Source organism: Camponotus floridanus, unplaced genomic scaffold (genome assembly GCF_003227725.1).
Source record: "Camponotus floridanus strain SB8 unplaced genomic scaffold, Cflo_v7.5 scaffold209, whole genome shotgun sequence".
Classification (NCBI taxonomy): Eukaryota; Metazoa; Arthropoda; class Insecta; order Hymenoptera; family Formicidae; genus Camponotus; species Camponotus floridanus.
The window spans coordinates 150,875-170,808 of NW_020229336.1; the positions used below are offsets into that span (position 1 = coordinate 150,875).

The window sequence follows — 19,934 nt, forward strand, 5'->3', positions numbered from 1 at the left end:
TAACTAAAGTAACGGAATAGATAAACGAATTGTAAACAGATAAGAAATGCAATAAGTAAAAAGAGTAAGATGTATAGTAACATAAGAGGAAGGGAGAAATCTAATCTTACGCGAGCCATTAAGTCGGACGTAAACTCACGCTTGTAGTCTAACCAAAGATTGCTGTGAGGAAACTGCGTTAAAAATGTACGCAATCGAAAGATTTATACTGAACAAACAAAGATCACGTTTTCAATTAAAATGGTCAAGCTATTATATCAATGTTAAATTATATCATAACGAAAACGATATTTATGGATATAAACCGAATCAACGGAGACATTTTGAAGGTATTTTATTCCTATCAGAATATCGAGAATAATATGGATCTGTTTCATTATTAAATATAATGTAAATATTTAATATATATATATATATATATATATATATATATATATATAAAGCTCGATCACGATATTATAGAAGATAATATTAAGATTAGAAAATAAAAATAGATAGTATAAAGTTTAATTAAATTAATATTCATCAAATATCAATAAATAAAATATACAAATTCTTGTGCTATAACATTTTACATTCTAAATTTTTTTTTATTTTAAAAATATATTTGTAATAAATGAAGCATAATGTTTTGTAGTTAGATTTATTTAATGATATATTTGTGGAATATATTTATGTGTACAGAATGTAACTTGTAACATACATATATGTATATAGAGCACATTATTAGACAAGACAACAATCCAATTTAAATCGAAAAAAGCCAATTTTTTTTATTTGAGCTTTCTTTTCATTTTTATGATGTTAAAGTTAGCTAATCAGCGCCTGTCTATAGCTTGTCTATAGACAGATTGTCTCGCTACTCTTCGATCCTTCGTTTTCTCTGCTTTTCACTATATAGACAGGCGCTGATTAACTAATATGTTCTATCATGTTTTTTCAATTACATATATTTGAATATAATTATATATAAAGAATGCATTATTTTGAAATATTATTCTAAGAATCAATAACACGAAGAAATTAATAATGAATGATTTATACATAATAAAAATTTACAACTTTTTTATTTGACTTTTTTATTTGTTTATATAAAATTCATAATATAAATTCATAATATAATTGCTATTTGATTTTTTTTCAGTATCAAAGGAATATTTACATAATCGAGCAAAACAGAGTAATTTTTATAGATTAGTCACCGCGTATAGAATTCATGGACATAAACAAGCCGATATAAATCCAATTTCAATGAGCAAGCCATTTTTATTGCCTGAATTGGAACCGAAAAATTTTAGACTGAATTTAATGGATAAAGTCTGTTTTCGAGGGATCTTATTTACACAACAAGACAAAGGAACAGTAGAAGAAGCCATTCGATTTTTAAACACTACCTACTGTGGTCCTGTTGGAACTGAATTTAACTATCTTGAGGTAATTTTCAAGTTTAAAAGGATTCCACATGTGCAAAAATTTTGAAAACTTGTTTTTAAAAATTGTGATCAAACTAAAAATGCATTTAAAATCGATTAAAAAGATAATCTTCTTCTGCTATAATATTATTGCTTATTATAATAAATTTTTATAAAATAATTTGGCAAAAAAGTCTATCTATCTATGCAAATCTAGCATCCATCTCTTGTATAAAATTAATTTTTTTTAATACGGAAAACAACATTTCATTTGTAATTGTTTGTAGTAATAATAATGTAATGTAGTTTCCTAGTAATTTCATTTGTAAATTTATCCATTAAAAAACACAAAAGTTTTAAAAACTGATTCGTATTTGAAATTGAGATATGTTAAATCTGCTTGCGTAATCTTCTTTAGAATCATTTGTAATGTTTTTCGTTTCGTTTGTAATTGAATTGTTCAAAAGTTATAAACATTTAAACAAATGGCCCTTTGTTAAAATACCTCAAATCCTCTCGCGCGATTCTCTTTAAGATTGTTTGTTGTAGTTAGTTGTTGTTTCCATTTTTTTCGATTGCAGTTGCAAAGAAATTAATTATAAATGATGTACTCGCTTTAAGATTGTTTGTATTTGTTTATATTAACACTAATTTTGATCGTAATTATTACAAATATAAGCGATTTCAAAGCTGGAATTCGCAGCAGATTGATTCCATGTTAAGAAATTAAGAAATTATAATCAAGAAATTATAATCAAAATCAATGCTATTACAAACAATTTTAAAAAGCAAGCATATCTCAATTTCGAGTCATTTTTAATGGATAAAATTATAAATGAAACTATTATTACTTCAAACAATTATTATTACAAACAAAATATTATCATTATCCATATTAAGGAACAAATTTTTTAAAAGTCAAATGCTAGGTTCATATAAGTAAAAAAGATAGATATGTAATCAAATATTTTATATATATATATATATATATATATATATATATATATACAGGGTGTACCACCTAGAAGTGGCCACCCCCCTTTATCCTTTAAACTGAAAGAGATAGAAAATATATATGATAACAAATATATATGAAATTAAATGGCTTTAACTGAACTTTATTGTGAGCACCTTTATTGTGAGCACAGTGGTTGATTACAAAATTTATCTGTATTAAAAAACGGAGAGATATGTATAATTTTTTTATAATAACCCAGACAGCACACATGTCCAAAAGACATCTAAAAGACTACTTAAAGACGTCTTAAAGTCCTTTAGACGTCTTTAAGACGTCTTTTGGCCTTTTTGTGCTGTATGGGAATGTAGATATTTGTAGAAGAAACTTGTTATTTTTATTACTATACATATGAAAAAAATATATAATATTTTAAAAATTTAAATAACATTATAAGAAAGGGATAAAAATTTGTTTGCGCGCATGAACTAATGGTATACATTTTCAAAGTGTTGTCCATCAAGATCGACACAAAATTGCAACCACTTTCGACAACTTTGGAATACATTATTAAATATGTTTATAGAAATGTTTCGAGTGCATTTTTGATTGTTATCTATCAATTCTTCAATGAGAGGAACGGCAAATGATATATTCGAATCTTTTTCTCCAAACCGGTAATTTTGTTTGTTAATATACTCATTGAATTAAAAATGAGCTTCATCTGTAAAAATCTGTAAAAATCTGATATCTTTCTCATTGAGTTTCTTATTTTCAAATATTTCAATTATCACATTGCAAAATTGAACTCGTTTTTATGAGGATGTAATTTAATAACGATTTTTCACAATCTTTCGGAGAGTTTCTCGCTTTAAATTCATGACCTGAACATAACAGCTTTACGAATAAAGAAATTTGGATTTTCTTTGAAGTAGTCTCTGAAATATTCTCATCATTAACTATTTCGTCCGTTGTAACGATACAAGATGAGTCGAGTAAATCATGTCTACGATCTTTGAAAGTACCATACATTCGAAAATTATCCTGCGAAAAAATATTGAAAAATAAATAAAATTTCAGATTATTAACATAATGTGTAGGATAAATTAGATTATAGGGAGATTTTAGGGAGAAAACATATCTTCTGAGTATAATTTTACTTTACATTTTTAGATTCATACAGAAATTTGATACAGAATCCACAACACGCCCCAGTACAGATTTTGCCTCTATTGTAGAAGCATTCGATGAAAAATACTTTTTCTTCGATTTTTAACGCATTCATCGTGACGTTTAAATTGGCTTCTACAATGGCATAAATGAAAATGACAGGTCTCAGATACCGGACACTAATTGATTAAATGATCGCCGAAATTAAGGAGAGAAAATATAATCGTTCATTTTTAATACGACCAATGGTCACTCTGTGTATATAATATATTATCAATTCTTCTTTTTACTTTTTCTGTACATAGAAATCTCAATAGAAATTTTTCAAGAGAAAGAAAACATGCATATTTCATGCATAATTATATATTAATAATTAGGAATTTGATTCAAATAAATAAATAAAAATAAGGCTAAACCCAGATAGCACACAATATTCTATGAATATTCTTATAAAGTACAAATGTTCTTAATTTTAGAATATTCGAATTGAATATTATATGAATATACGTAGAATGTTAAAATCGTAAATAATATATTTCTAATAGAGAAGAATATTCTTAGAATATTGGTTGAATTTATTCATTGCACATTTTATTGCGCATGTGCAGTATAGATGAAATTCGAATTAAATTAAGTGTAAAAGAACCCTTAAGACCATACGCACTACGAACAAGCCTTTAAGCGGCCATATTCGTGAGCGGTTTCGTCTTTTGTCGTCATGTGCGTCGTTAAGTGTTTGACCATGTTTGCCATGTACTTTACATGAAATGATAGCGTTTTAACTAGAGGTAATTATCTTTTTTCTTTTATTAATTTTATTTTATCAAAAATTAAATAAAACTTAAGAATATTTTTCCATATATTTTTAGTAATTTTTTTTACATTCTTTTAACAGTTCAAGATAAATATATTTCAGTACATTTAAGGTTATGCTTGAAGAAAATCACACAAAATGCATACTCAGCAAACACCGAATAACAATTATATAACTTACTTGTTTGCTGGGTATATTGTATATATTTATTTTCTTATTTTTCATGTAAAATTCTCTTTCTTACAGTGTTCAAGCTATATTCTAATAATATTACGCACTACGAACAAGCCTTTAAGCGGTCATATTCGGAGGAACATCCTACAAACAGATGGTGAAACGCGTGTTAACAAGAATACTATCTAATGATTTGTCTAAGACTTATAGTTGGATAGGTTTTAAAGGAAAACGTAACTTTTCTAATCTTCGAATTTGCTCAGCAATATTATCTGCTGTACAAAAAACGCATGGCTGCTCAGAAGCGATGATAGAGGCTGTAATAAAATATTGGTTTGTAAAATCTATCGAACGACAGAAACAGTCAACAAAAGAAAAAAATTCGTAAGATTTACAAGTACAAAAAAATTTTATTTTGAATGCATATTCCCAAGTAAAAGATAATTTTATTTTAAGTGCAACTTAAGTGCAATTTTATTTTGAATGCATATTCGCAAGTAAAAGATAATTTTATTTTAAGTGCAACTTAAGTGCAATGTTAAGTACAAAAGATAAAAAATCATTTATTTGACATTTTTAAAAATAATTATTGTTTATTTCTAAAACACTTCAAGTTTTTAGAAATAAACAATAATCATTTTTTTCTAGTTTTCTCTTTTGTTGGAATGTATAATTATTTTTATGAATTGTTTTTTTTAAAGTCAAGTTTAAGATTCATATGTATACTTAAATATTAGACACTTAGACATAATCTTCGGTAATCTTCGGTAATTCTGTTTTGTTAAAAAATTTTGATTTTATGAATTTTAGTATTAAATTCAAAAGTATTATTTCCATTATAAATATAATATATTTTATATTTACATGATATTTATATAAATATTAATAAATATGTGTATATGTTGTTTCATAAAAATATGTGTAAAAACTTTTAAAAATTATTTTTTAAAATAAAAAAATGAACTTAAAATTACTTTATGTATTTATTAATTACGTAATGTAAACTTCTGTAACATATATAATCAAATAATCAGTTCTAAAAAACATGAAATTGTTTATTTTCAAAAGGACAGTTAAATTCTTTTTTATAAGAACAAAAATTACTTAAAATACAAAAGAAATTGATAATGTGGAAGTGTTAAGATTAAAAAACAGATAATATCCGTTAATAGAAAAAATTAATACTTTAACATTTTCAACTTATATTATTTTCTACTTAATTTTTTGTTTTTTTTTGTAAAAAGGTGAAATTTAGCTATTTTTGAAAATAATAATTTATGTTTATGAAGAGACTTTATTTTATTTTAATGTAAATACATAAATCCATATTCTGAATCCTCTTTTATCGATAAAAGTGCTTCTAAAAGTGGCTTATAAGACTTTTCATTGACTATAAGCCACTTTTAGAAGCACTTTTATCAATAAAAGAGAACTCAGAATCTGGGCTATAGAATGAGTATAGAATATTCTGTGTAATATATTACGCACATTTATAGAACATTCTATTAGGACATATATGGAATATTCTATGAATATACATAAAATGTTACATAGAATATTCGATAGATTATTCTAGTCACATTCGAAAAACATTTAAAGTAGTGCCATTCGAATATACTGTAAACATACTATAAATATATAAGAATGTCTTATAGAATATTCGAAACATTCTTAAAGAATATTCATAGGACGTTCATAGAAATGTTTAGTGCTATCTGGGAACTTCCGAAAACGACCCACGCTCGATTGCAATGAATTTTTGTAGAAACACTATAAATGATGTCAAATAAATGTCCTTAAAGGATTTTTACCGACTTTTGCTAAAAACATTTAAATAAGGGGGGCGGAATCCACTGTGTCCGCGTATACATTTTTCCACGCGAAGCGAAGTTCCACATAGGTTTATAACTTTCCACGCGAAGCGAGGTGCATCTTGAACCTATGCGTCTAGATTTTTGATAGTGGAGCCCTCTGCAAGGAGACGAAACCTACTGCGTCCACGCATACGTATATACTTTTTCACACGAAGCAAGTCTCACATACGTTATCAAGATCATCACTCTTAGTAATGTTGTGAAGGTTTAGTTGGCGGTCATTGTTTATTAAAAAGATATAAACAAAATAAGTTCATTAATACCGATATTTATCGAAAGAAAAGTTAATTGTTGCATAATTTTACATAGATTTGTAACTTTCTATGCGAAGTGAAGTGTATCCCGCATTACAAACACGGGTTGGATTTGATTATATTATCTTCTAAAAGTGAAGCCCCCCGTAAGGGGATGGAACATACTATACCTATGCATGTACTTCCTAAGATGAAGCAAAATGTATTCTTAATGAAGGTCAAGATTAAAAGTGAACTTTGCTTCATCTTGGAAAGTACATGCGTGGACAGTGTGTTCCACCCTTCCTGCGGGAGGTTCCACTTTCAGAAAATATAATTTAATCCAATCCATGTTTGTGATGCGGGATATACTTCACTTTGCATAAGACGCGTTTTCGTTTCGTTACCACGAGCGACCAGAAGCAAACAAGACCGTTTTCGTTTCTGGTTGTGACGTCATCGATGCAATCACGTGAGCCGTGGTAGCTGCTACCGCGCTGCCATGGTCTCGAGGATGATAATGCGGTTGTGATAGGTTGTTTGGCGCGAAGTGCGAAAAGAGAATGCTTGTAAACAAGTTGTCGAAAAGCAAAAATGAATAACGTAACCGTACTCACCTTGAACAAACACCTCCTCCTAGTGCGTGCTGATGGTGGCGTGCATTCTGTTGATGGCCAAATGTTCTTCCATCATGTTTCAAGTAAGTATACCTGCATTGTGAGTTCTGTAAGGATTATGTTAATCAATTAAATTTATCTTTCGAAACATATCTACGTTTTTGTGTCATAGTCAATGTTTCGAAATGGAATCTTAGCTGAGAGCTAATTCTATTAATATAATAGGTCCAATTTTGTTTTAATTAGACGTTTTAATCTTTTTTAGACTGAAATACTGGTACTTCTTGAATCTATTTAATGCATCTTTGTGATCTGTTTCTATTTTTTTTCTCAGGTGGATCATTTATCTCTCTTCCTGTAGATGATCATATAATTCAAAAATTTAAGTCTGCTAATTCCTGTGAGTTTTTTACGATGACAGAGGACGATGGGAGAGGACTCCAATATCACAGAGAATTTCTCTAGCGAAAGCTCTGAAACACATGTTATCTCACCTCTGTCGAGAGAAACCAGAAGCAACGAAGAGATTTGGGTCAAAAATAATAGACCATCACCACTGGATACCACAGCCACACATGACCTGAATGAAATTGTTGGACGTAAGGACATTCAAATGGTACTGAATGATAAGAAAACTGTGAAGAAGAAGATTTGGGAGAAAATTGGTGCAGAACTCAAAGAAAAATACAATTTTGGAATAAGGGATGAAGGATCTGTTTCACGCTCACAGAAGTGGTGCAACCTTGAAAATGCTGTGATGAACTTTTTACAAAATGCTGATGCTAGCAGTTCTGGTAACGAAAAAGTGAAAAAACCAGCATTTTATGATGAGGTATTTGACATCATTAAAGGGAAACACAAAGCAAAATCAAAACGTTTGCTTGATTCATGGTCTCTTTCTGAACAGGCGTCACCTACACCCACTACCTCCAAAGAGCAACCAGCCACGACTTCGAATGCTACAAATTCTGCAAGACAATCAGCTACCAATGCAAGGGTTTGTGAATCTGAAAATGCATCATCAGATGAAGACGACTTCAATGAAAGTCCATTCAATCATGTGAAATCATCCACCAAACCAAAGAAACCTAGAGTTGACAACAGCTGCATCCTAAATTTTTTGAAAAATGAAGCTGAGGAACGTCGCAAGCAAAATGAAAGTTTGATGAAACTGATGCAAGATTCCAATGACACTAAAAAGGTTTTCCTGAGTATAATTATCAAGATGATGAGCTCAACCACAAGCTCAAATAAAATTTGAGCTAATTAAAATTGTGACTTACAAGTAGGCAGCTAACACAGGTACTCTTTCCTTATAATTTACATATGTCATTGGTTAACACAAGCATTAAATATGTGATTTCTTCTATATGTGATCAATAATTGTTACATTTTTGTTTTATGTTATCTTTCCATGAGAATATCCCAAGTAATAAAAAAATATTTATATAGGTTTTTATTTACAATTTTTTATTTATAAGTAAATAAAAAATATTTATTTTATTATTATAATATTTTATTAATGAAATATTAATAAAATAAATATTTAATACACGTTAAATAAATATTTATATTACATTAAACATTAAAATAAACGTTTTTTTAATGAATAAAAAGTAATTTAACTAATTATTTTAACGTTTTTAAGATATCTTTGAAAATGAGTTTAAAACATTTTTTATAAATTTTTTTACACTACTTGGGATGTCTCTTTTTATAATTTATGTTAGTACAGAGGATTGCTTAGCATTAGTGTTATCATTCCATTTAAACATGACTACCTCACTTTTCATGTACTTATACTGAAATGCCAAAGTATTACATTATTTTACTTTAAGTTAAATTATTACAACTATATTACTATTTTATTTATACTATTATTTACTTTAAGTTAAGGGATATTACAGAAAGGTTCCAGTATGATATTATGTACTTACTTGTCATTGCCAAAGTGCCTTAGTCATTTCACAGTGTGAGAAACTGCAGAAAGTCCAGATTTGTATAATATATCGTAGTTTTATTTACGTTAATATTCGTTAATTATTTCGGCAAAGAGCCGAATTCGCTATATCTGAGTACCTTTTTATTTTGAGTTTCTATCTTTGTTACAAAATATGTATAAGACAATGTTATTCTTTTTTTTTCATATTTTCTGTATATATTATTTAGTGTAGTTCTGTCGAAGTAACATTTGATTTTGCAAATATGTACTTTGAGATATAAATGAGAAATAAATGTCAAAGACAATATTTGTTGAATTGTTTTATTTCAGATACCTAGTTCTCATTTATTTATCAATAAAAGAAATCTTTCTAAAAGAGAACCAGAACAGGCATACAATTCTGTTGCGTTTTTCTGCGCCTTGTATTTTGCTGGCTTCGTCTGCATAATTCTTGAGAACATGTTGCTTAGCCATGTGTCTTTTATCTCCAATCATTTTCTGAATCATCTCATCGTTGTGCAGATAACAAAAATTGTGCAAAACACAGATGGCCAGTACAATGTCACTAACTTTGGCAATCTCTGTGTTAACTTTCATTAAGCGCTTCCATCTGCCCTTCATAAGAAACGTGTGCTCTATTACAATACGGGTTGAACTGTGATGATAGTTGTACGTTTTCTGTCTTGGAGTAAGGTTTCCAAAATCCCTGTTCAAAGGCAGCATTAAGATGCTGTTCACATGACGGAACATAACAGCACATATTTAAATGCAAAAAAGTTGCAACTTACTTGAAAAGTGCCATGCACCATATTCTGTTAGGATAGGCCTTATCACCTATCAAATGATAATTCTCATTAAAGAACATGGATTCTACTCTATCTAGCATTATCGTCCGGTAGACGCTGGAGTATTTTAGAACCCGAGTATCATTACAAGAACCAGATGTTCCAATAGATACATTTGTAACTATTTTTGTTGCAGTACAAATTCCTACAAAATAAAAAGCTAATCTTATCATGAGAGAGTTATGATATTAACGGCAAAAATATACTGTTTTGCTTAATCATAAAATCCCACCTTGAAGTGTAATAGAATAGTTGCACGTGCGATCTATGTAGCTAGATTGCTGGTTTGCTGGAGATAGGACTTCAATGTGGCAACCATCGATGGCTCCTATGACACCTGACAAAAGACAATAAGATATGACAAAGTTCCTGCATGAGAGGCATTGTCTTAAAAAAAAGTTTAAAAGTGACATAGCCAAGCCATACAAAGTGCTCACCAGGAAATCCCGCACGTGCCTCAAATTGCCTGCTCAGCACTACACACTCGCTCTCTTTAGGCCAAACAATAAATGTATTGCTAAGATCACACAATATATGAATAATAGTTCTAGCCTCCTTGAAAACTGTGCTTTGAGCCACAGCAAATCGATCGCCTATATCAGACAAGGGCACATGCTTCTCCAGATAACACAATGTCATCAAGACAGCTTTCTCAACTGTCATTAGAGGTGCATCACCTCTTTGGCACTTAACAGGGCAGTAAGGTCGGACAATGTCGACAAGGGCCCAATATGTGCTTTTCATCATCCTGTACAAGCAAGAGACAAATTTGGACAGGGAATCCGCTTAACAATCTACTTAAGAAGTCAATGAATGTCAAAAAAAAATAACATTGACAACATGATAAATAAGAAATGTAGCAACGAAGCTGCTTTATGCTTCCTTACCTAAATTGTTTATGAAAATCTTGATCAATGTAACGGGTCACCCACTCTTCATTAGCAATTATTCCTATTTTGAAATGAGTTCTTCTATCCTTCAAAAGGGAAAGGACAACCCTGCTTGTGGGTTGCAATTGACAAATATTCACAATGTGTGATAAATCGTCATCAATTACTTCCATTATACAATACAATAACACAGATAACCTCACATTTGGATCCAGTTTGATCATGATACGTGAAGCAACAAACTGCTAACGCGTTTACGCATTACCTGCTCGAAACGTTTTTTTTCTCGGTTACTATTTGTGACGTCATATCATCAAACACGAGCCAACCGCTTGTAGCGAGGTAGCAGCAATGAAAACTCACCTATAGAAAGTTACAAATGTAACATTTTTCGCACACAAATAGTTCAATAACTTATTATATTTTGTTGTTAAAGCGAGAAACTCGTAGAACTTCATGTTAACTTTACTACAATCTGTCTTGTATTAACTCCTTTTCTTAAATATTTTCAAAGTCATAAGAAATATCAAAAACTTAGAAGTCTATCATTGTTCCACTATCTGAATTCAATATAAAAAAGGTAAACAACGTTAAACGACGACACAGTTTGTACACGAAGTCATAAAATTACATATTATTTATTAGACTTTTTTTAGTTTATAACTTTTTAATAAACAGTGATTGCCGACTGAAACCTTCATAACATTACTCAGAGTTGTGATCTTGATAACATATGTGAGAAATCGGAAGGTGCGTATAAGTAAATAATTCCCAAATATTTTTAGCATTAAATGTATCGGTAAAAATCCGCTTAAGGACATTCTTTTGACATCATTTACAATATTTCTACAAAAATTCGTAACAATCGAGCGTGGGTCGTTTTTGGAAGTTTATAAAATAAAATCAAAATTGACATAAGAGACACAGCGAGGTAGTAAGGGCACAGGGGAAGAAACAACACTTCCTTCTTATTGATTTTTGTTTATTTAAATTTAAACACTACATAAATAACAAATGTTTCGGATCGTTTTCGATCCTTCGTCTGCGCGATTAATAATATAAAAAACAAACTATTGCATTGTAAAAAAGAGAGAATAATTATATCTCCTCTTCACGTGGGTGATGCGAAACTGCATTGCGCGGAGATCTAGCAAGCCTGCTGCTTCTAAAAGTTCATCAAATGTATTAAAATTTGCTATGTAGAATCGCAGCAGATCTAACAAATCGAGTAAAAAATGTCCGATATTATATAAATTCTTTTTAATGTTTAAAATTGATCATTGGAAGCATAACGAACGAAACATGACTCACTAGATTCCTTGCTTTTTCTTTAAAAAAAAAAAAAAAAAAAAAAAAACGGAAAAGAAAAAACGTGAAATCTGATAAGTCATGTTTCCAATGATCAATTTTAAACAAGAATTTACATAGAATATCGGCATTTAATTTTTTACTCGATTTATTAGATCTGCTGTGATTCTAAACGGCAAATTTTAATACATTTGATGAACTTTTGGAAGCAGCAGGCTTACTAGATCTCCGCGTGATGCAGTTTCGCGTCACTCGCGCGTCGAGGAGAAGATTTATAATGCAATTGTTTGTTTTTATATTATTAATCGCGCTGAGGAAAAATCGAAGATGATCAGAAACATTCGTTATTTATACAGTATTTAGATTTGAAATAAACAACAATCAATAAGAAGGAAGTGTTGTTTTTTTCCTTGCGCTCCTACTGCGCTGTGGCTCTTATGCTAATTTTGATTTAATTTTTATAATTATATATATATATATATATATATATATAATTATAAAAATTAAATATATATATAAAAATTAAATATATATATATATAAGGGTGTCTGTCAATTTTCGACCTTGACGAAATAAGGAAGTAGATTGGCTCAAATTAAGAAGGAATGACCTGTATTGTTTTGTGATTGTCGCAATAATTAATGAAAAATTAAATAAAGAAGATCGGCCAATCTGCGTGAGTATATACAGGATGTCCGTCAATTTTCGACCTGAATGAAAAAAAGAAGTAGATTGGCTCAAATTAAGAAGGAATGACCTGTATTGTTTTGGGATTGTCGCAATAATTAACGAAATATTAAATAAAAAAGATCGGTCAATCTGCGTGAGTAAAAGCGCGCGGCGACGAGAGTCGTCCCACCGTAATCCGATACTACGAGCGCGGCGAAGCGGTGGGCGGGTCGCTCTCCGAGACATGATGGTGGTTTGCGATATATCGCAATACCGCGCCGAAAAATGACCCGTCCCCCCTTTTCGTGGCGAGAAAATGATGCGCTATCATTTCCACACCACCTTGCGGTAGATAGCATGGTGCGCTTTTTTTATAGTGGTTTCCCCCATAGGCCTATTCCACTCTCAATTTAATGCAAAAATTGTTCAAAATGCCGCCCTCCTTCTCGTATGCAAAGTTCGGCCCTTCGAACAATATCACGAGTTGCACGGTGCGCCATATCTGGCGTAATGAGACCGAAGGTCGCAACAATGGCTTCGCGTACTTCGTCTTCCGTAGCTTGATGCCGATCTTCTTTTTATATGGCCCCATACAAAATAGTCTAAGACATTGAGATCTGGCGACCGTGCTGGTCAGATGATTGGACCATTACGACCCATCTATCTATCTGGAAAACGCGCGTTTAATATCTCGCGAACTTCTCGACTAAAGTGCGCAGGAGCTCCATCGTGCTGATAAATTATCCGCGTTCGTACGTGAAGTGGTACATTTTCGAGAAGCTCTATTAACACATTTTGCAAAAAATCCGCATAAATTTCGCCATTTAAATGCGGCGGAAGAAAATAAGGACCAATCTGAAAATTTTAAACGAAAATTTTTAGCCGCATTGAAGCCGCAATAAAAGAAAAATATTGCTTTAATTTTATAGTTTACTCTTACTATTTGGTTCCCGATTATTCCAGCCCATACATTTATGGACCAGCGAAATTGGAATGCGCCTTGACGAACGAGATGAGGATTTTCTTCTCCCCAATGTAAATAATTACGTGAATTAAATACACCGTTCGGAGTGAAAGTAGATTCATCGGTCCATAGAATAATGTCCGGGAAAGATAAATCCCGTCGACATTGCGCGAGAAATTCTGCGTATGATTTATCGAGAGTGTTTTACTGAATGTAATGTAAAAAATTACATAAAATATAAAAAATTTATGATGACAGTACCTTCACAAAAATTGATCCGTAGTTGAAAATCCCTCGGTAAAATGTGTTGCACACATTGATAATGATACCGGTGTAATTCGTTCACACGTACCACGTATCGCGAAAAACCAAATTCATATGCTACACGACGCACGCTAGTTCCAGGATTTTCGTAAAATGCGTCGAGAATCCTTTCTTTATCTCGTACATGAAGACGTATTCCTGAACCGGTTATCCCGACATTATGCACAAGACACCCAGTTTCATGTAATTGCTGCACAACACGTAAAATTGTACGTCCACTTTTGTGCACGCCCGGGAAATCGTTCCGCGTAAATTGCGGCCGCGCGACGAGTATTTTCTCCCGCTAGCTCGTATGCCACAATCATGTCCGTATATTCCTACAGAGTATACTTCATTTTCACTGGTAATTAACTGCGCGAACATAAGATTTTTACTAAGCGTCTTAGCTCTCGCACGTTGTTGCCAGACTGCGTACGCCAGCAGCACGCAACTACAGCTGAGCGGCCATGTGAGTGTAATCATAGTGCGCAGGCGTCGAACTCACACGTACGCTTACATTAACATGTCCGCTCAGCTGTCAGCTGTAGTTGCGTGCTGCTGGCGTACGCAGTCTGGTAACAGCGTGCGAGAGCTAAGACGTTTTAATAAAAATCTTGTGTTTGCGTAGTAAATTAACAGAGAAAATGAAGTGTACTCTGCAGGAATATACGGATATGATTGTGGCATACGGACTAGCGGGAGAAAATACTTATCGTGCGGCCGCAATTTACATGGAATCATTTCTCGGGCGTGCACGAAAACCAAGTGGCCGTACAATTTTACGTGTTGTGCAATAATTATGTGAAACTGAGTGTCGTGTATAATATCGGGATAATCGGTCCAGCAGTGCATCTTCGTGTACGAGATGAAGAAAGGATTCTTGAAGAATTTTATCATCGTATCACATTATCAACGTGTGCAATACATTTTATCGAGAGATTTTCTACCACGAATCAATTTTTGTAAAGGTACTGTCCATTAATTTTTTACATTTACGATATATTCAGCGTATAGTAAATGGCATTTTGAATAATTTTTAAATTGAGAGTGGAATAGGCCTATGGAGGAAACCACTATAAAAAAAGCGCACCATGCTATCTACCGCAAGGTGGTGTGGAAATGATAGCGCATCATTTTCTCGCCACGAAAAGGGGGGACGGGTCATTTTTCGGCGCATTATTGCGATATATCGCAAATCACCATCATGTCTCGGAGAGCGACCCGCCCACCGCTTCACCGCGCTCGTAGTATCGGATTACGGTGGGATGACTCTCGTCGCCGCGCACTTTTACTCACGCAGATTGGCCGATCTTTTTTATTTAATATTTCGTTAATTATTGCGACAATCCCAAAACAATACAGGTCATTCCTTCTTAATTCGAGCCAATCTACTTATTTATTTCATTAAGGTTGGAAATCGACGGACACCCTGTATATATATATATATATATATATATATATATATATATATATATAGATAGATAGATAGATAGAAGTTTATTGTTTCCCTTTTCGGTATACAATGGCGCTTTTCAAGGGAGTGTTCCCGAACCCTGTACAACACCTGCTCCCCCTATCCCCTCCGACCTGACCATTGGGCAGCCATACAATCTAACACCCCTCCCTCCCCTCGGCCACCCCTCACCATTTCCCTCTGCCTCCCCCCCTGTTAACACCTCTCCTCCTCTAATCCTCCACATTTCTCCTTTCTATTTCGCCTCATGTCCTCTCCTTCTCCTTCCCTTCTTCCGCTTTTACCCCGCCACAACCTCCTTCTTCCTCCTCTCCACCGCACGGGGCTCTCTCCTTTTCCTTTTGCTCCTCTTCCTCTCCCCTAATCCTCACTACCCTTCTCCTCCTTTGTCTCTCCTTTCGCATTACCTCCACCTTCTTATCTGAAACAAATCTAACTACAAAACCCTGACCTTTCCCTCCTCCTCTCTACATATTCCCCCACTCATTTTTCCCTCCCCCTGTCCCCCTATCACAGACCTTACCATCTCTCATCATCCTTTCCCCTTTCACCTCAATCTCTGCGTCTTCCCCTTTCTACTCCCCCTTTTCCATTTCCCCCCTGATCCTCCCCCTTTCATCTCCTATCCTTCAAATTCCCCTACTCCTCCTTCTCACTCATATCTCTCTTCCGCGCTTTCCTCCTCCGAACCCTCTGACCCCTCCGTCCACCTGTCCTCCTCTGCATCCCACCGCCAAACCTCCCCGTTCACCCACATCTTCCTGTTCCCTACCACTACCTCGTTCCCCCTTGCCTTCTTTTTCCTCGCCCTTTCCACTAGCCTCCACCTAACTTTCCTCTCCTCCATTGTCAGATCTTCGTCTACTCCTATCCTCCAGTCCCTGTTTATCCTCTCACCTCTCTCTAAAATCCCTTCCCTATCCCTCTTCTTTGCCATCCTTACTATTAGTACCGTGCCCGCCGTCCCTCTCCTTTCTACTACCTCTCCTACCTCCACCTTCCTTCCTAGTTCCACCTCCATTATTCTCTCCATTATCCTCCTCCTCTCTTCCGCACTACCTCCATCTATCCCTCTCCACACTAAATTCATTCTCTTCTCTCTCCTCCTTCTCCTCTCCTTCTCTCTTTCCTTCTCCTTCCTCTCTGCCTCTCTCCTTTCCCTGCTCCTCCTCCTCATGTCTCTCCTTTCTTCAAATCTTCTCCATGTTTCTTCCATTTTTACCCTGTCCTCTTCTTCCTTCCTCTCTTCTCTCTTCTTCTCTCTCTCCTTCTTCCCATCTTCACCCCTCTCCTTCTTTTTCTTCTCTTCCTCGACCACCAGCTCCCACCATTCTTTCCTACAACTTTCCTCTTCTAAATTCTCTCCTTCCCACTTCCTCTCCGACTTTCCTACTTGCCACCTCCCCCTCCTCTCTTCCATATTCTCTACCTTCCCTCCCCTCTTATCATTCCTCCCTCCCCCGTCCTCTTCTGTCTGCACTCTTTCCTCCACTTCAGCTTCCTTTCCTCCCTTCCGCTCCAGCCTCCTCCTTTCCTGCTTTCGATCTACCTCCACTTCTTCCTTCCCGTCCGACCTATGCCTCCTGTTCTCTTCCCCTCTGTCCTCCCTGCCATCCTTCGCTCCTCTCTCTTCTTTCCGAGTTCCTGTCTCTTCCTCCTTCTGAAAAAACTGCGCCTCCGTCCTCACCTCATCATTCCTCTTGTCTCCCTCCCGCTCCACCTTCCTCCCATTCCTCTCCGCCTCTCCTCCATCTTCTCACCGCACTCCTCCTTCCTAACCCCCTCATTCTTCTCTTTCTGTCCACACTTCTCCATCCTCTCTAACCCACTCACCACTACCTTCATTAGCCCCACCATCTCCTCCATCACCCTCCTTATCTCCCTCAGCTCCTCCACCACACCATCACACCTTCCAGCCATTTTCACCGATCCTTCTCGCCACACGTGCTATCATCAATCACCATCTTCTTATCGATCTGTCGATTTGTCGATCCTTCCTTCGATACTACTGCCTTCGCGCGCCATCTACTTTCTTTCCTTCTCTCTACCTCGTCCGCCACTCTTCTACCCCCAGCGCCCTCTCTAATCTCCACTTCCTTAACTCTGTCCTACCGTACCATTTCCTCCCATCTACCGCACTCACCCCTCATCCTCCACTCTTTCCCCCTTTCCACACTCTTCCTTACTCAGCACTTTCTTCTCACATTTTCCAACTCCTTCGTTCTTCTCCTCCACCCTTCTCCCATCACAACCTCCATGCTCTCTTGATCCTCGATCTCTCCCCTCTCCCTCCTCCAACTCTCACACTTCCGTTACTCCTCCATCCTCCACTCTTTCCACTTTCACTCCACTACTCTTTTCCGGCCTGTCTCTCCTCCAACCCAACATGGCCACCCTCTATATATATATATATATATATATATATATATATATATATATATATATACGAGTATATATACAGGGTGAGGCAAAAGTATGGAAACCCCTAAATTTTTCGAAAACTATGCATTTTAGAAACAAATGTTTCAGACAAAGGTTGTAAGGTTTCAAGTAATGCATTACGTAGCAATATCAGTGTAACCTTGAATAGCACCGTCAAGGTCACATAAAAATCACTTTGAATTTTTCAAATGGAATCCCCTATTTTTCATTGCATATTCTTGTAGCTTATCTCAAGAGTTTTCCAAAACACTATAATTAAGTACCTTTTTATTGAATACTTTCTGAGTTATAAGACTTGAAATCATTTCTTAATTTTACATAAACCATAAAATATCTAGTAAACCATTCATTTTTCGATTATCTTACCTTCATACTTTTATGTACAAAATAATGAGAGGAATCAATTGGTGTAAAGAAAACACATAGTTGTTTCTAAGAAAAAATATGTAATTTGCAATTAACAATTCCATATTTTTTCTTAAAAACAACTGTATGTTTTCTTTACACCAATTGATTCCTCTCATTATTTTGTACATAAAAGTATGAAGGTAAGATAATCGAAAAATGAATGGTTTACTGGATATTTTATGGTTTATGTAAAATTAAGAAATTATTTCAAGCCTTATAACTCAAAAAGTACTTAATAAAAAGGTACTTAATTATAGTGTTTTGGAAAGCTCTCGAGATAAGCTACAAGAATGTGCAATAAAAAATAGGTGGTTCTATTTAAGAAATTGAAGATAACCTTTATGTGACCTTCAAATGACTATTCAAGGTCAAATTTTTGCCATCCATCTTCTGTCCCCCTCGAAGTCAAGCAACTTTTATTTGAAACATTTTATTGTACATTCAAATATAAAAAAGTTATTGGGGTGGATAAATTAAAATGGCTCACCCTGTATATATATATATATATATATATATATATATATACATATATATTATAATGTAGTGAAGTTAGGCATTTGTCAATAAAATTGTGTGCGCAAAGATTCATTTTTTGTGAAAAAGATATTTTCTAAATCTATTTAAAATGAAACGTGATAAATTATTTTTTCGACATGTACTTTTTCACTACTTTGATTTAAATAAAATTGCAGAAACAATTACGGTTGACCGTTACCAATAACAATTATACCGATTGAATGATTAATTGATGCAAAAAATGCTAGTAATCGACGTAAAGTGATTCTTTTGCATGACAATGTGCAACCTCATGTTGCAAAAATCGTAAAAGAAACACTATTGGGACTCAAATACGAAGTTCTTCCGCACCAGCCTATTCTTCAGATTTGACCCCATCGGATTATCACCTTTCCCGATCAATACAATATGTGCTCGCCAATACACACTTCTCCAATTACGAAGAAGTGTAAAAATGCATCGATCAATGGATTGCTTGAAAGAACAAGTCGTTCTATCATCACGAAATTCAACTTTTGAAAAAAAGATGGAAAAAACTCATAGAAAACAATGGATTAAATTTTGATTAATTCATTTTCTTATTGAAATAAATGCATTTTTTAAAAAACCGCAGAAACTTAGTTATACACCTAATATAATCTTTTTTCTCCCAGAGCATTAATAATAGATTTCTTTCTTGATTGAATAGACAGAAGAAGAAAGAGAATGGTTTGCCGAGATGGTGGAAACAACTTTAAACGAGCCATTAGATGATGAAACATGTAAAACAATAGCTATAGAAATGCTTAAAAGTCAAGTATTTGATAATTTTTTGGCCATAAAATTTGTTAGTCTAAAGAGATATGGAGGAGAAGGAGTCGAAAGTATGATGGCCTTCTTTCACGAATTGTTTAAATTATGTGCTTATGGTAATTAGAAAATATT

General features: G+C 33.8%; 3 protein-coding genes across 4 annotated transcripts in view; 2 read left to right on the forward strand and 1 right to left on the reverse strand.

Annotated features, from left to right (window-relative positions):
• The first annotated feature begins 36 nt into the window (after positions 1 to 36).
• The window catches only part of LOC105254757 (probable 2-oxoglutarate dehydrogenase E1 component DHKTD1 homolog, mitochondrial), a 100,051-nt gene continuing 80,153 nt past the window's right edge, over positions 37 to 19,934 (forward strand). The window contains exons 1-3 of the mRNA XM_025408408.1: positions 37 to 329; positions 1,145 to 1,434; positions 19,699 to 19,918. Coding sequence (XP_025264193.1) covers positions 185 to 329; positions 1,145 to 1,434; positions 19,699 to 19,918 — 655 coding nt within the window. The 5' untranslated portion in view covers positions 37 to 184. The remainder of the gene's footprint in view (positions 330 to 1,144; positions 1,435 to 19,698; positions 19,919 to 19,934) is intronic.
• Positions 6,252 to 8,696, forward strand: LOC105254758. Its single transcript, XM_020028594.2, has 2 exons — positions 6,252 to 8,081; positions 8,157 to 8,696. Exons 1-2 carry the CDS (start codon positions 7,677 to 7,679, stop codon positions 8,508 to 8,510), a joined length of 759 nt encoding a protein of 252 aa, XP_019884153.2. The 5' UTR covers positions 6,252 to 7,676; the 3' UTR covers positions 8,511 to 8,696.
• LOC112637826 (putative nuclease HARBI1) lies at positions 8,966 to 11,060 on the reverse strand. Of its 2 annotated transcripts, XR_003122759.1 has the most exons (4): positions 10,924 to 11,060; positions 10,474 to 10,784; positions 9,980 to 10,373; positions 8,966 to 9,897 (listed from the first exon to the last, which is right to left on the reverse strand). XR_003122759.1 is itself a non-coding variant. In XM_025408405.1 (3 exons), the coding sequence occupies exons 1-3, from the start codon at positions 10,447 to 10,449 to the stop codon at positions 9,537 to 9,539; spliced, it is 744 nt and encodes a 247-aa protein (XP_025264190.1). In that variant the 5' UTR covers positions 10,450 to 10,477; the 3' UTR covers positions 8,966 to 9,536. The 2 variants fall into 2 exon arrangements, 1 of the variants encoding a protein (XP_025264190.1); XM_025408405.1 differs by lacking the exon at positions 10,924 to 11,060 and having other exon boundaries at positions 9,980 to 10,181; positions 10,269 to 10,477.

Coding starts and splice junctions, on each gene's coding strand:
- LOC105254758 (XM_020028594.2), top strand. CDS start 7,677: ATGGGAGAGGACTCCAATATCACAGAGAATTTCTCTAGCGAAAGCTCT. Junction 8,082..8,156: donor AACCAGCATTTTATGATGAG/GTATTTGACATC, acceptor CTTTCTGAACAG/GCGTCACCTACACCCACTAC.
- LOC112637826 (XM_025408405.1), bottom strand. CDS start 10,449: ATGTCACTTTTAAACTTTTTTTTAAGACAATGCCTCTCATGCAGGAAC. Junction 10,182..10,268: donor CTATTCTATTACACTTCAAG/GTGGGATTTTAT, acceptor TTTATTTTGTAG/GAATTTGTACTGCAACAAAA. Junction 9,898..9,979: donor TGGTGCATGGCACTTTTCAA/GTAAGTTGCAAC, acceptor GCCTTTGAACAG/GGATTTTGGAAACCTTACTC.